Genomic DNA, 17,416 nt, shown 5'->3' with positions numbered 1-17,416 from the left:
TATTATGTGCGGTACTATCAATAAAAGTCGGTTGGCCCTGGCAACGCATGTGTTGATGTGAAAGCACATTGAGATTTAGTCGATCGTACGTCGTGGGCTGTGAGTATTTCAAGATGAATCGACAAGTAATACAAAGTAAGTATTACAATTTTGCAGAAACAGTTAACGTGAAGATTTTGAGGCAACATAACACTGCTGCACTACATAAAACAGCAGAAAATTTATCAACATCCGCTTTCTATGGTTGGCTCTGTGGCAGCTTTGTCGTAGATCTCTCACATTTGGATGATACGTAGCATGATGAAGAGACGCAATCAACTGCTGCTCAAAGTGTATTAGTATCATTTTTGTATTTGTGATGGTCAAAAGATTCACATAATAAATTATAACTACTTATAACAGCGGCGATCGAAACAAATAATGAAAGGGGTCGAGCTAAAAAAAAAAAAGCAGATCAACGTAGAATAACAATGCATTTGTTATAATTTCCCTGTGGAAAAAGATAAACAGGGAATGGTGGTGAACAGAACAGCAGGAAAAACAAATGCCAATTGAAAAAATTTTCGCAGTAGCATATTTTCAGTTTTTAATTTTTAACGCCCTTAATTGCAAACAGAAATTTTTTTTCGGGGGTTGGGATGTTAAATCCCCTGCACTAACATTATCTAGTTTACTTTTACATTCTTAACATTTAGGTGTTGACTATTCTGTGTGCTAAAGGTTTTGGATTTTATTTCAGCTTTTGAGCAGTATCAGAAGGCTCGCACTCAATTTGTGCAGACAGTGGCAGAGCTCGCCTCACGACCACAAAACATAGAAACATTGCAGAATGCAGGGGTTATGTCTCTTCTGAGACCTCTGCTGTTAGATGTTGTGCCAACCATTCAGCAAACAGCAGCTCTTGCTCTTGGGCGACTAGCAAACTACAATGATGATCTTGCAGAAGCAGTAGTGCATGGAGATATCTTACCACAACTTGTGTACAGTCTTGCAGAACAAAACGTGAGGAACATCAATAAGACAAAAAGAGTTTTCTTTTAAGAATCATGTTCTCAGATTAGATTCTAAGTAACTTGGTTTAATAGGTATTTTTCAGATCTTTAGAAAAACTGATCAACTCTGAAAAATTAGGACCCTGAAACAATGCATTACAGATGTGTTTTCATTTGTTTCTATTTTTCAACACTCGAAATTGTTCAATATACTTGTGGCCAATAATCATGTAGTTATATTATTAACACATATGCATAGCATCAGAGATGTGAGATATTTGGACCTTTGTTTACACATTTTACTTTTCTCATTTATAGCGCTTCTATAAAAAAGCAGCAGCCTTTGTTCTGCGAGCAGTTGCCAAACATTCACCTCAGCTTGCCCAATCTGTGGTGGACTGTGGAGCACTGGATGCTCTGGTAATCTGTCTAGAAGAATTTGACCCTGGGGTCAAGGAATCTGCTGCTTGGGCACTGGGTTACATCGCTCGGCATAATGCGGGTACAGTGCTTTACTATACAATGTTTTTTTCAAAAGAGTGTTTTTTTTACCAAGAATGTACAACACACTCCCTTCAAGTATTATAGCTTGTAAGTATGCTCTGTTTACGATTCTATATGTCTACTTCTATTTAAATTCATTGAGATGGTTCAAGCTTCAGCTATCAGGATGCCTTAGATATAATCATATTGCATTTTGGATCATAATGTCTGAAAAGACTACTGAAATCTTAGCTATTCGGTTAAGACAAGGTGACTGTGGCCAAAAATACAAGACAAGCTTAACTCCAAACCAAATTACTTTTTCTAAAAAAGAATGAAACTACAATGTTAGATTTGCTATTTCTTTAAGATCATTTTATTATCTCCCTCTTGTGAGTTATTGCTTGTGTAGAGCACAAAGAGCCAGGCCCTTACCTGAGAATCTGCACTATTTAAGCCTTCTATATTGTTAGCTTACAATACTGAGGGTGGTCCTGTAACACATTTGCTGTCATTGCAGTGTAAATCGTAAAGTCCATAGTTTTTAGAGTTTGTCTCAGGTCACACATGCTTGTCTTAAAATGTGAACCTGTTCGCAGGTTTGATTCTTGGACGAGAGAGGTACGTGTGACTTTCTCTGAGTACAGTTTCCTAATCTTTTTCCCGTCCCTCCCCCCCCAGCCCCCGCTCTCCTCCACCACCAGTGTGCAGAATCAAGAGGTGGCATTGTTTTTGATCTCATAAGCCTTTTCTGTGTTCACTCATTCAGAACATTATTGTTCTTCTTTTTAAAGGTTGAAATCAAAGTGGTGATCATTCCTGATCATGTTAAGCAGTGTTAAAGATTTCATTTTTTTAATTTTTTGAAATGCTGCTTTTAATCACTTTTGTGTTCATCATTGGAAACTCAAATTGTGAAGGAGCTTGTTTAGGGCAGTGTGTACTGCTGACATGCAGCGCTTGTTCCCTCCCCGCATCCCCTTCCACCCCATCACTCAGTCGTGCGAATCGAGCGACGCAGCGCGAGACGGACGGCAACAAGTGGTGACGTAGCACCCAAAGTGTCCACTGTAAATAATAGGCAAAACTCAGGGCTTGCACCTGTTTACAGAAAGGGGGCTGGTTATGCTTGGAAAAACAGTAAAACTTTGTTTCTGAGTACTGTAGAGTAGTACCAACTAGCCTTAACTTGCATCAGCGTTCATTGTTGTTGCACGAAGGAGCCTTTTTCAAGTGATTTTTTTTTCTCTTATCTTAGATTAATTTTCAAGTTACTTCCTAGATAGATGTGGAGTACAATTATCTGGTGGTTGCTAACACTTTAATTGGTATCTGGATGTAAAATAAAGAAAAGTGCATGCAGAGTACATCTGATTTGAAGTGCATGCAAGCTTTAGTACACGCGAATAAGATGGTCTTCTCCTAACATTATATAGGGTTATTCATGTTTATTTAGAAAATCAAACTGCATTGGTGGTGGTCTACAATGGTACATTAAAATATAGACATTAATTGATGATAAAATCCTTAATGGACATTTTAAAGACATTTTAAAAACATTTTGAGTTAAAGACACTTTTTTTATTTTTTGGCACTCTCAGGAACTCGATCCCGGTCAATGTATATCAAACTAAAATTTCGTGTAGGGTATAAATCCTTAACCTTAGCAAAATTGTCTTGTGCTGCAGATTCAAACTGATAACACAATTAAATTAGATATGCTCAATTTAATGTGTGCATCTGTGTGTGTGTGCACATACACATCTGTGCAGAGTTGGCCCAGGCAGTGATTGATGCTGGTGCTGTGCCCCTGCTGGTGCTTTGTATCCAGGAGCCAGAGTTGTCCCTGAAACGCATAGCAGCTTCAGCACTTAGTGATATTAGCAAACATTCACCAGAGCTTGCACAGACAGTGGTGGATGCTGGAGCTATTGCACATCTTGCTCAGATGATCCTAAATCCAGATGCCAAGCTGAAGGTGAGATCTATAAACATGTTTGTATCATCTAAGTGCTGTACAAGCTGAAGGTGAGATATATAAACAACTTTGAATCTTTGAGATGCTGTCAAGCTGTAAAAAAGCAGCACATATGGTCTTGCATCTTTCATGTTGCCATTCACGGACTTTGTTCTCTGGATATTGCTCAGTTCAGAGCTGCTGAATATCCCAAACTGTTTCAAATCTGTTATATATATATACTCTGAGTATGTTTTGGTGGTATCTGCATTTTATTTTTGTATCTTTTTATGAATATCTCAGATGTTTAGTAGTGAAAATTATGCAATGACATGTCTGTCTGTGTTAGTAATTAAGAATTAGTATTTAATATCCAAAGTTCAATTGATGGCACTGTTGTGATGTAGGTGATGCATACCACAAAATTTCAAGACTTGTAGAGAAAAGGGATTCATTAGAAAATAGAAAGGAATAAGACACCACTGTTAAATGTTAATGGTCATAATATAGGTTTAATGCAGTTTTATTGTTTATTGCACATGTTACTTTTTTTTCCAGAGGCAGGTGTTTTCTGCCCTCAGCCAGATTGCCAAGCACTCTGTAGACCTTGCTGAGATGGTTGTAGAAGCTGAGATTTTCCCAGCTGTGCTAACTTCTCTGAAGGACCCCGATGAATATGTAAAAAAAAATGTTGCCACACTTATCAGGGAGATTGCAAAGCATACTCCTGAGGTAAGCAGTTGCATAAACATATGAAGGCATATTTATGTCCGTACAAACATTATAGTGTAACCGGACTGACCGATGCCTCTCGCTAACACACTATGATTTGGCGCTAAGGTGTAAGATAGTGTGTTAGCGAGAGGCGTCGGTCAGTCCGGTTACAGTAGTGTAGTATACAGATGTATGTGAGACTGTGATTAGCAGGTGATACTGGAACACCCTTAAAGTAGCCAATTTGATTATGTGTAGACATTGTGTTGAATCTGAATATTCTTGAAATACAACAATGAACAGTTAAAGAGAACAACGAATAATTAAATTGCTTTGGTAAGAATGCAAAGACCTCTAAAAGTTTTTAGAAAAATTTTGTCTTTCTTTTAAAGAACTGATTGCATAAATGATGTTTATGGTTTAAACATTGTACACAAGCGGGATCATGAGTTCTTTTTATTCTTGCTGCAGCTAGCACAGCTGATAGTGAATGCTGGGGGCATTGCTGCAGTGGTGGACTATGTCGGAGAGTGCAAAGGCAATGTACGACTTCCTGGAATCATGTTGCTGGGTTACGTGGCTGCACATTCTGAAAACCTTGCCATGGCTGTCATTGTCTCTAAGGTATATTAAAAGATATCCTCTTCCTTTTTTTCTTTCATACAAATGCTATTGGTTTTATAGAAATGTTTTCAGAGGGAGATGAGTGCATCTTCACATGGAAAATTGTCTTTGTGAATGAATGCATGTGGATGCAGTGATAGGGTATGCGGGTGAGAAAGTGGTGAAAGTGGTAAAGGGCAGGGATAAAAAAGACGCCTAAGTGAGAGGAAAAGAGAGATATCTGAGCGCAGATCTCTGATGCAGTTTTGCGTATTCCAGAAAGCAAAAGTCATCCTGCCAAAATCATGTGACATGCAGTAATAAATGTGCTCTTCATGTCTTACCATTTAAGGGTGTAGTGCAGTTGGCCATTGCACTGTCTGAAGAACAAGAGGATCACATCCAGGCTGCTACGGCCTGGGCACTGGGTCAGATAGGACGCCACACTCCAGAACATGCTAAAGCCGTGGCTGTGGCCAATGTTTTGCCAAAGTTGCTTCAGTGTTATCTTCGTGCTGATGCTTCAGAAGACCTGCAAACAAAGGTCTGTTTTAGTTTTATGCAGAAACAATTATTGTTTTAGAGAATATTTAGGTCTGTAGACATTCCTGCTCTTACATGTATTGATAAATAAAAAACTTTATTATCTCCTTCAGCTGTTAATTTGTTATGGTAAAATTCAAGTGATTTTTCACAAGACAGTGATTTTTAAATGTTAGTCACTGACAACATTGCTTTCTTTTAAATACACTCTTATTTTTAACAGAAGGAATATCGACTGTCCTCCTTTAACAGTTCTCATCTAGGCTTACTGAATCATAGAGACTTTTGTCACGTTTAGTCATTCAGCATCAACATATTATCTATACCATTATCTGGTGAATCTGAAGAATACGCTGTTTTGACTAATGCTTTTGTTGTGCTGTTGATCTTTAGAGCAAGAAAGCCCTGAAGAATATCCTACAGAAATGCGTCCACTTGCCAGCGCTTGAGCCCCTACTGCACGATGCTCCACCCAATATCCTGAAGCATGTTGTTGGCCAGTTTAGCAAAGTGCTGCCCCATGACTCAAAAGCCCGCAGGCTGTTTGTCACCAGTGGAGGGCTGAAGAAGGTCCAGGAGATTAAATCAGAACCAGGATCAGCTCTGGCTGAATACATCAATGGCATTAACAGCTGTTATCCAGAGGAAATTGTCAAGTGAGTAAAACAGCGGTTCTCAACCTGTGGGGCGCGCCCCCCCAGGGGGGGGGGGCGCGACGTGCTTACAAGGAGTGACGCGAAGGTGGTATTTTTTAAAAGTTTCTTATACCGGTATCAGTGAAATTAGCTTACATTGCTGGCTAAGGGGGGCGCGCGGACGTTCATCAGGGGGGCGTCACAAGTAAAAGGTTGAGAACCGCTGGAGTAAAACTTTACAGTCATGATAAAAGTTGTTTTCCCACTATATTTCATATTGCAAAAAATAAATTGCCGCTGTTTAACAGTTTTTAAAATGTGACCAGCAAAACAAATAATATCGTTCTTAAAGTGAATGATAATTATAATCATCCTCCTATTTGTCCATTTAACATATGGTGTCTCCCTTGCATTGCATATACATCACATTCTCTCCCTTACATCAGCTGAGGGAGATGAGTTTCAAATGGCAATTTTTGTTGTTTTATCTTTTCATAAAAAATGGTTAGGAGTGGGAGATGTGGGGATGGGTGGGAGATGGGAATTAAAAAAGAAGAAAATCTAAAAAGGCCACAATTAATATGTGCATGCAGTAGATTTTTAGATGAAGAAGACGTGTCTTCAGATCACAAGTAGAAAAATTTTATTTTGTTTAGCAATTGATTTCATCATTGCAAATATATCATGACATATTTTGTTTGCTTCAAATGCAACACAAATTGCTTAGAAATGACAATCGAAAAAGATTTTTCTTACCTCAGTTTGTTAAAAAAAGCAAGAAACTGCATGATTCAATTTAGAAAATATCTTAATCAAAAGATAATTAGTTTCAAATATTTTAGATTTTTTTTTTAGAAAGATTTCAACTGGCATGAGATGTCTGTATGTATGCTTATCTTGCTTGTGGATAAGTGTGCATGTGTATGCTGGTGCATGCTCGCGCATATGTAGGCATGCACACGTGCATGCATGTGACATATTTACAGAGGAAAAAAGTGAGTTAAGCTATACCCAGATTCAAGTACATATGTCATATTGGTTGATAAAATATCTTTTTGTTACATAATATTGATGTCTAAAAACCTCATAGAAATAATGCCAATGTCAGTCATTTTGTCTTAGCAGTACAAGTTGAGCATCTTGACATTTCTGTCATTCTGTTGCAGGTACTACTCCCCTGGTTACTCAGAAACCCTCCTTGAACGTGTGGAACAGTATAACCCCAAAGCATGAGAAACCTGCTTACCTTCATTCCCTCTCACTTGTTACACTAAAAAAATGGACATATAATTTAAGGATGAACTTCTGAGAAATTCTTTCCTTTTTAATCTTCTACAAAAATAACTAAACAAATTGAAAACATAACATAGAGCTCATGGCCTAGAAATCAAAAACACCTTTGTACACCTTTCCATCCTTGTTGTCTGTAGCAACTTGTCATACTTTTACTAGCGCAAACTGAGCACAAGCATGGATAAAAATCTTTTCTACAATGCAAAAACAGAATGCCAGTATATGTGCAAAATATTTTCTGTTATGGATCTTGACATTCTGATCTTATCAGAAAGAAACTGTGTAACAGTCCAAGGCTTTAGTCAGGCACTTTTGTTGTTTTTGAAGAGATTGAAGCAGAATGATTATTCCCATTGAACTTCATCAGTCAACTTCTTTCCTGCACCCTGCCCACTTCTCTCTTTTAAGACATAGAGGGGGTGATAGCATATATGTGATATTACAAATATTAAAATTTTTTCTTGATACATGGAGTTATACAACAAGCATGAATACCTGCATACATCAGTCAAGGGCTTTTTTCCATAATCAGCCTTTTGCTGATATAAATCACTAAGATAAATAACTGTGGTTGATTACAGAAAAGTGTGTATATATCCCTACGAGTAGATATTCAAAAGGAATTACACTTTTGAAAATTTTTAACCTGGATTTTGCTGTGCATAGAATTATATTTATAATGCCAACAAAACAAAGTATTTCTTTCTGGCATTTTGTATTCTTTTTATGGCACTCTCTTACTATCTAATTTACTTTTCAATATCAGATACCAAACCACAAAGATTGACTTTTAATAGATATGCTTACAATTAACCTATGCAGAGTATGACACAGATTGCTTTGTGTGTTTTCTTCGTCCCTTTTTGTTTCTGATCAAATTTTTAAATTATTATTATGTTAAGTTTGGCTTAGATTAATGTTTAGCTGTGATTGTAAACTAATGTGGTTTATGTATTACATTCCACCCAGGAGTTTTTTTTTAATTTTAAGAGCAATGCTACCATCACAATTGTTGGATTGGTTGTGACATTTTGTCCACTTTAATTAGCATTGGGCCCTACATATTCATTTATTACTCATCACATTTTCATCTAGACAAAAATGGGATGAGTAATGCATGTCTGCTTTTATCAAACTGACATCTAATTGCCTACAGGTTTTTATTATTATATTTCATTGTGACAGATAAATAAGAAAATGTAGCACATTTACAAGCTTTACAAATTACAGTGAAAGTTTCATAGTCATGAATAAATATTTTATTTTATTGGAGATTTTTTGTAGTATTGTGAAAGATCTATGAGATAGTTCGATCTATACTAGCATCTTTAACCCCTTTGAAAGCATGAGGTTGATAGAACTACTTTCAGTTAAATGATGACATGAAATATTGAGAGAACAAAATATACAGATATAGTTGAGGGTAATATCGTTTTATTGCAGGGGGGATAGCAAGTCTTTTATAGATGTTGACAATAACACTGTGATGTTCAGTACTTTAAGCAACTCAATGTAATGCTGAATTATAGGCCAGAAATGGCAGATGACATTTTTTTCTTTTACGTAATCACGAAAGTAAGAGGCTTGGCCATCTGTCACCCCCTGCTGTTAATGTGGCTGTTCAGTTAATAAACATTCGCGCCCTGCTATTGACCGGATGCGGGGAGGAAGATGAGAACTGTTTTGCCAGTTGCACTTAATATTTCGGCGGTAGATTTGCGACGTGCGGTTTGGTGGCTGGAGGTCCAGGGGTTGTGGTTGGGTCAGGGGAGTAGCAGGAAAAAATGGGATTGCTTTTTACACAGAGCATTGGATGTTAACCCTCTCATTTTCCCACTGACGATGCCGAGATTTGTCGCCGGTTTTTGGCAAGTGGCATGAGAAATGAAAACGTCAACACATGTTCATGCAAGACGACGATATACCTAACATCAAGACTGGTCAAACAGGCATAAGTGGCAAAAATTGGCCAGCTGGGCAATTTGAAACACACCAAATCACAAGAAATGAAATAAAAAAGTATTTGCTACTCTGGACTTTCATGAAGTGCATTTGCTTAAACTGGTATGCATTTTCTAGAATTGCGTATCTACAGATTCTGTAAGAAAAACTACAGAAAATATGAAATAATGCGAAAAAGCCCAAATGAAGAGGAAATAAACATATAGACATTAGAACATTTAAGCCTCGTTTGTGCGTTGATCTGTCTGGTAGTGAGGAGAAATGTAGAGGGTGGTAGAAGAAATACAGTGATATACGAGTAGACATATATCATTGACAATTGAACCTCAGGATTGTGTGAGCGCTGAGGTTGACGCAGTGATTCCAGTTTCAACCCTATTCTTTGACCAGAAACCTCGGCATTTAAATTTTCCACGATGTACTACAGAAATCATTTGGACATGCTGTTATAAGAGCATCCACTATAGCTCTGGAAGCACGCGTATGATTTCCAATGGCAGGCAGTGAAAAATTTGATTGAGGAAGACCTAGAAAATAGTTTGGAGAGAGGTTGCACACTTTCCTCAATCATGGCATCTGGATTCTTGCTAATGATGGCGGGCACAAACTCGGTGTTTTCGACTAGGCACGTGACGTAAATGAGAGCCAGTCGTCGCAGGAGGGTCATTTAGCAGCGGGAGGGACACGTCTGCTGGTGTGGGCTGTTAGAGGATTATGTAGGGGGCTCGCACACCACTGCAAGTCCTCATAAAAGTCACAAGCTAAGGCGCCCGCGCACACACACACATGCTATCCGTTTTCTTTGTAGCCAGCTTGAAGTGGTCAACGAACAAGAATATACGCGCAAGCACATTTATTCATACCTGCTCAGATACATTTACTTACAAAAACATTTACTTGTATACTCGCGTCAAGTCTGTCACCCATTAATGGAGTGCAATTAAATGCAAGCAGTTTGGCAACGATCTTCCCATTTGTGTATGGTCTTACTCCTGAGTAGGATCTTACCTCGGCCTCGGTCCGGTGATGCAACGGTTAGCGCTTGTTACCAGTACAGTGAGGGTTGGCTGTCCTGGGTTCAGATCTTGTCTTGGGCATGCTGTTCTTTCTCTGCATGTGGCACCTTTTTATAGGGCTGGCTGCTTTACTGTGATGTAGCCTTAGCGGCTGACTCCACGTAAAGTACCAATTTCATCCTCCCTCTGACCGGCTTCAATGACATGACTTACAATAATTTGGTTGAGATTAGAGAAAAAAAAAATGTTTAATCTATTTTTAAACCACAGTGTACGAACTTTGCGCTCTCCTGGGTGTTTCAATTATTGTCAAAACAGAGCAGCAAGGGTTGTGGGTGTATGGCCCTCGCATGTACACTAAGTTACAAAATCTGTCCAAAAGTGTTTCTGGCGGGTTCTTCCTAACGCACAGGTTCAGATGGAATGAGGGAAGGAAAGACAGAAAAACGAATGAATGAAACAATGCAATAGGCTGTACTGTTGTGGATTTGTACTCTCCCTCTCCTCACACACACACACACAGAGTACAAACGAACTGACTACCATTTACTGGTTGAAGCATTGTGTAAGGTGTTCTGCAAGAAAAACATGCAAAAGAATCAAGGGGTCAATATTGATCTCTCGCCAAAAGATTTTCACCGCGTTCAGCTGTTTGAATTGACCTGGACAGAAAGAAAAATATGGGAAATGCTAAAAAAATAAATAAAGTAATATCGTTAGAAGGCGAGAAAATGAAAATGGTCTCTTTGATCAGCCATTTGAGGAGGGTATTATTTTTCACAGAAAGTCTATCATGTGATGGGTGTGGCTATTATTGTCATACTTTGAGACTACTCTTCTGTAAGCTGTTTGAATTTGTAATATACAGCAGGTGAAGATATATTTTTTCAGATTTGTACCTGTACCCACTGTACTGTGTCAACATTTACTGTAGGACATTGTTTTAGTACACGCTGGGTGCTATAATTCTCAGTTTACTTTGCATTAACTTTTGTTTAATCTTCTTGTGTTTACATAAAATCATTCGTATATGATAACCTCAGTGTTATTTTCCATGTATGGCAAGTAAATATACAAGTGTTTCTACTTATGAGATGGACGTGAATTTGTAAAAAAAAAAGTTTTTTTTACAATGATTTCTCCCAAGAGAATGTCACTTAAAGGCAGATAATGCGACTGATATGAATCAACACTCGGATGAAATGCCAACCATTTTTTAAATATAAATGTGTTTACCTAACACAATTTTCATGATTATCCGAAACCAACGTATTGTTTCCAAAAACAGTGCTGCCTTCAACGAGAGTTTGCACTGGAAATTATAGATCCATCGTACTTAATTAAAAATAATGACGGTTAGACATTATAATGCCAGCACACCTCTGTAAGATGGTCACAGGAAAGAGCTGGGGGTAAAGACTGGGGGCAGATACTTGATCTCAAACAGTAAACACCTGTCGCAAAAATCACTGTATATCCGAATATTGGACTTGTTCACTTTTTGCATTGTGGAGCCGAGGGTCAGATTAGTCCCGAGGACCTCGTGCTTCCCTGTGTGCTGACTTGTGATAAACACCAAATTCTGGAAAAACCCAAAGAAAGCAAAATATACGCGTGGTTCGAAATCATAGGATGGACTAAGGTTTGTCATGCTATACTGATTCAGTTTAGAGTTTGAAATAATTAACGACTTCAAGACTCAAAAGACTGAAAAAATATCTTAGTGGTGTTTCGACAAGTTCTAAAGGACTGAAGCGTATGCATGCTCCAGCAGACTACCAAGGTCGTTATAAGCAAACAGTTTTTAAATTTCTTTACAAAAGAAAACGATTGGCGTGCAATGCCTGTTCGCACCTTCTGTGCATATTGCTAAGTAAAGTTGATATCGACCTTGTTGTCTGTAATAGGTAAGTTACGTGAGAAGGTGTTACTTGTAAACCATCTGTAACACTGAGAATGAGCTGCTCTGCTGAAAAAAAAAATAGTACATGTTTGAATTCATGTCTCCACAGAGGGAAATGCTGTCCTTTAAAGCCGTTTCTGAACGTTCATACAACGCATGTACCACTTATTCTGTCCTTGGGCAAAGGTTGGATCTGTGTTGCTATGGCATTCTTTGCCACTAACTTTTAAGGTTGTTCTCAACTGGGCGCGACTTTTCTTTGTGCATCGAGAGCTTTGGTAAACATATTCATGTCACATATATATTCTGCCGCAGTTGAAAACGTTCACACAATGACGTCAGTCTATCTGGAAAACGCCAGCAGCGTTCAAGGGACGTCACCCTCACCTCAAGTAACGCTAAACGGAAGTTACGTGCTCGGTAATGGCTGCGTGGTGTTGAAGGTGACAGCTTTCACGCCGTGGGACAGTCCTGACAACCTGGTCAGTGCTGCCACGGAACGACTGGTGGACCGAGTCAAGGCTGCAGTGGTGGTGCCTCTGTGTTTCTTCATTGGCGGCGCCGGCAACTGTCTCAACATGGCCGTCTTCCTCAAACAGGGCTTACGTGAAAGAATTAACATGTGCCTCTTCACTCTGGCTTTACTCGACTTTGTTTACCTTTCATTCGCTTTCTTCATCTATGGCGAAAGAATAACTGCTTTGTTTAAATCTCTTCCCAGGTCAGTCTATTATTTCTATTGTTTATACTTGACCTTCTACTGAAAGGCTCACCCACAAAAGAGGTTAGACAACACTGTAGATATTTCACAAAGAGAAAAAAAAAAATATATACAGAATGAAAATGCTCTTATTTGAAAATGGTATACATACAAATTCAGAGATGGTTGTGATAGCTAATTTAGGAAATACAGCAATTAACATGCTTCACGCTTAGTAAAATAATCAAAGATTTGTTTTACATTTATCTTTCATGTTTTCAATTGAAATCATAATTTATCGAATTTCGATGCATATTCTTATAAAAGTAAAAAGTTTTTGAAATTACAAAGTAACATCTGTTTTTGTTTTGTTTTTTTAATTTTCGTTTTTATTTTTCTGGTCTGCTTAAAACAATGCAGAGTAGGTCCAGTCCATCAGTTCGCAATCACCAATCACCTGCTGTTTATGTATGGTATTGCCTGGGCAACCTTCTTCATGGCCGCTGTCATAGCTAGCGAAAGATGCTTCTGTATCATCAGTCCAATTCTGTCTAAAACTGCACTGAAGACCAGAACCCTAGCAATTATCATCAGCATCAGCAGTTTGCTAATTATCATCGGCTACACAGTCGTATCGGAAAAATGGACAACGATTTGCATCTACAACCCTGACAGCAACTCAGCCTTGACCCAGATGACCATGAGTTCCTACTACCATCGTAACAAACAGATCGTGGACATCTTCGATGGTGTTATCTATGGTTTGCTTCTGCCCGGAATTTGCGACATCGTCTTGGCCATTTGCACCGTGGTCATGGCGGTGCACTTGAAGAGAGTTGTAGCCTGGCGGGACAAGACATCGTCAGCTGTGTCCACCAAAGAAGTTCTCCTGACAAAGATGCTTATCTGCTTATGTATAGAGTTCAACTCCTTTACTACGGCAAATGTTCCGTTTCGGGTAGTGTCCATGATGGCGGATGACGTCAGCGGAAGCGGAAGGTTCTACAACATGTTCTTCTTGACAAGGAGTATCCTGGAGATGCTGTCGTTAACGCACTCGTCACTTCACTTCTTCATATATTTTTCTTTTGGATCGAGGTACAGAAAAACGTTAAAACAACTGTGCAGCTGTATCGAAAGACAATAAAGTAGATGAAGCTGTTCATCTAAAACATTATAGTCATAAAGGGAGCTGTAGAAGCCTTTTTTCTATGATAATGTTGGTAGTTATTGACAAGATCACGTGTCTATAATATTACATGTAAAACAATATCGGTTGTTACTTATAGGTTTAGTTACTCTGTTGTTTGAAGCATAAGAAGCTTTACACAATATGGACATTTGGCTGTAAACATGAAAACATGTCGCAGTGCTAGTGTAGCATCATTCTCCTGGTCGCTTAACTGTCTTTTATCCAACAGCTTTGTAAGAAAATCAGAACAAAGATAACAGTGACGATGAAGTGACAATGATAGATACTTCAAATATAAAAGAGAAGTAATTTGATTTATAAAGATCTCTCAAGGTGCTTCAGTCTGCGCTAGGAACATTGCTTGTCAGATTCTGGTGGCCACCTGTTGTTGACGGCATTTTTTTCAGTTAAAAAAAAACCCCAAAGGGGCCATAATCGGTGATGCACCTACTATGTGGACATCTTGATGGAAACGTGTTTTCTTATAGTTATTATGTGCTTCACTGACAGGTCGGTGGTTAGATAGCTGCCTTTGAAGTGCAGAATTATAAGTAAGAGTAATACATATATGCTTGTAATTTTGCATTTAAAATTATACTTAATCATACATACATACATATTAGCCGGAGTACCTGGGTATGCCGGGATCGACTTCTGCCGCTAACTCTTATATCTGTGATATTCCTGTAAATCTTCGCTCCATCGCTTCCTTTGAGTCCAGCGTATTCATTCATGAACAAAGTGAAACACTTGTACTCTCCATACCTCTTCTCTAATATAACAGTTCCTGTTCGGCAACGGGTGCACGTTTCAAATTAATCTTTCTCTCTCTCTTTCGCTGCCTTTCATCGCCAAATTATACTTTATTTTATTTATGTGAGTTTATATACAGTATATATATATATATATGCGCTCAAATCTACATATATATCATGTGCACGCGAGCTGGAGGAGGACGGGACAACAATTCGAAAAACTTTATATTTAACTTTATGCTTAACTTAGATGCCTTTCTATTTAACTAAAAAATTCTTCACATATACACGACATAACAGGTGCTAGTTACACAACATTTTCTGATATTTGCTGGGTCTACAGACCTGTTGTTAAAGTTATACATGTCGCTGCTTTTGCAACTGTAAGAAGATATGACGACAAAGTGTATTACAATATTGCATGAAAGTCTCAAATTGCACTTTTCTCGAGCTTTTCCTAAGAACCCTTTTAACACTTCAGGCTGAAACCAAAGAATGTACACATAGTCTCCGCAGAGGTGTAGGAGGAGTATATACATAGTTATATATATATACACACACACACTAACGATCACACGTACCGTTACATGTGTTCATAATAAAGAGAACATGTAAATGTTGGTCTATTTTGAACGATATGTATTATCAGACAGTGAACTAAACTATTTTGAAATTTATATATTTTATCTCTCTCTATATATATGTAACATATACTTACAAACGACTTTATCTATTATTATTTGCTTTCCTTGGACACATTTAAACAAAAAATCTATGCCTTACAAAACTAAATATTCACATGTACATGAGTGATTACATTAAATTAAAAAAGACCCACTAAGTCAGAGAGAAGTTTTAAATAGATTTTTATGAGATGTTTGTTCACACTTTGATTGGCTTCAAATATTGTCATTTTCCCCGACAGACGGCGTTTGTCGACAGACGACTACCGGCATCACACACACGAGAAAGTGAATTGCTACTCACAGAAGTGGACTTTTAATTTGTGGGTGAAAGCAACAAAGGAAGCAATAATTAGGTTAAATTCCGTTTAACAGTTTTAAGTCACATTAAATCTGATATATGGAAGTTTAAAAAAAAGGTAGCGAGTAATTTATTCTACCTGTAGAATGTCCACAGATATTTATCGGCATGACCCCTGCACTTGTGTTTAACATCAATAATGGAAGGGGGATCTCAAGAAAAGAGAATTTTGATGAGACCTTTGCATCTTATTTTTTCTGCTTTAGTTCTGTCCTATCGTCCAGTTGTCGGTCGATGGTACACGACAGCATCGGTTCACATTGCAAGCCGGCTTGCAACTTTTCTATCTCAAAGATCTGTTCATCGGACAGTTTCCATTTTTTTCAGAAGGTCCTCTCCTTCAATTTACTTTGCCAGCACCCACTGACAGGTTATCAAGTCTAAAATCCCGGAACATTAAGGCTTCAAAGAAACAAATTTGTTGTAATTAGTTCTTTGTTATGTTTTAATTCATCTAAGACAAGCTTTGGTAATACTCTGGATCCCTCTAGCACTGCTTAATTACAGCTCCAGTGGTAACGCAACATCTTCGGGGCGTGGACATTGATAACTTTATAAACAAGAAGTTTGTTCTTGAGTTATCCATGTTGTCCCAGGGCAACGACTTATCTCTATTCAGGGCACGTAGTTAGGAAGAGAGGAGAAACGTTGCCCCCGTGGCAAGGAGGGGGGATCCAAGAGCAAGTGCAAGAGCAACAACAACACCACAATGACCAGATGGAAAAGAAGTCGAAAATAAACGGACAAAAATACAACGACTATGGCGTTCAATAATAAGCGAGAGAGCTGGAGTATGAAAGAGTGTGTGAATACATGCGTGCGTGAGTGTGTGTTCGTGCGGCTGTTTACGTATGGTGTGAAAGTATGCGCGTGTATGCCTGTGTGTGTTTGTGTTTGTCAGTCCACAGAGATTGAACTAAAATGAAAAGGCTAAAAACAACGCAATTATTCAGAAAAAGGCAGAGGAAAAAAGGAAATAAGAAGAACGAGAAAAAATAACTAAACTCAATTATATGAAAAAAAGATTTCTTGAAAATGATGGAAAATAATTTTCTTAAACATATCAGAAACTGGACACAGTACCTATTATCTTCCAAAGTTAAATATTGCTGGAAGATTTGCTGCCCGGATGCAGTAAACCGTTTTAATGTGAGCGTGTTTGTGGTGGGTGGAGAAAATAGAATATTGATATTTCCCATAAAATACATGACCATTTCCAAGCAATGTGATATAAGTAGTAATTAGAAAAAAAAATCTGAAGCATCTACTGTATTCAAAAGACTATAATAATTAAAAACCGATCGATTACCCGTTGTGAAGTAGTCACGAAATATTTGCTGAGAAAGATTGGAAGCTATTTTTCAATGAGTCTACAATATTTACTTTTGTATTATGCTATAAAATGTCAAACATTCATGCGTCAATGATCCATAGTTAGTGCTTGTAAAATTAGTGTGATTTGTCGTCTGGGCTCCGTTATCCCGAGTTATTCGATGTAGTATAAGAAAGCAGTCACAGGAGCAGGTATTCCTTCAATTCACATCCACATTTCCGGACACCTTACAGGTGGAAAGAAAACACAAACAGATGCAAATCCATGACAACTAGCTAGAGAGAGAGAAGA

At 38.1% G+C, this 17,416-nt stretch overlaps 1 protein-coding gene across 1 annotated transcript; it reads left to right on the top strand.

Annotated features, from left to right (window-relative positions):
* Nucleotides 1–2: 2 nt before the first annotated feature.
* Nucleotides 3–8,492, top strand: LOC112564217 (sperm-associated antigen 6). The gene is made up of 9 exons (XM_025238882.1): nucleotides 3–135; nucleotides 740–1,002; nucleotides 1,311–1,494; nucleotides 3,248–3,453; nucleotides 3,991–4,164; nucleotides 4,618–4,770; nucleotides 5,102–5,293; nucleotides 5,686–5,948; nucleotides 7,094–8,492. The coding sequence occupies exons 1-9, from the start codon at nucleotides 114–116 to the stop codon at nucleotides 7,158–7,160; spliced, it is 1,524 nt and encodes a 507-aa protein (XP_025094667.1). The 5' UTR covers nucleotides 3–113; the 3' UTR covers nucleotides 7,161–8,492.
* Nucleotides 8,493–17,416: the final 8,924 nt, after the last annotated feature.

This window comes from Pomacea canaliculata, linkage group LG5, assembly GCF_003073045.1.
Source record: "Pomacea canaliculata isolate SZHN2017 linkage group LG5, ASM307304v1, whole genome shotgun sequence".
NCBI lineage: Eukaryota > Metazoa > Mollusca > Gastropoda > Architaenioglossa > Ampullariidae > Pomacea > Pomacea canaliculata.
Note: the sequence above shows the minus strand (reverse complement) of the source record. Positions and strands in the feature narration are given on the sequence as shown.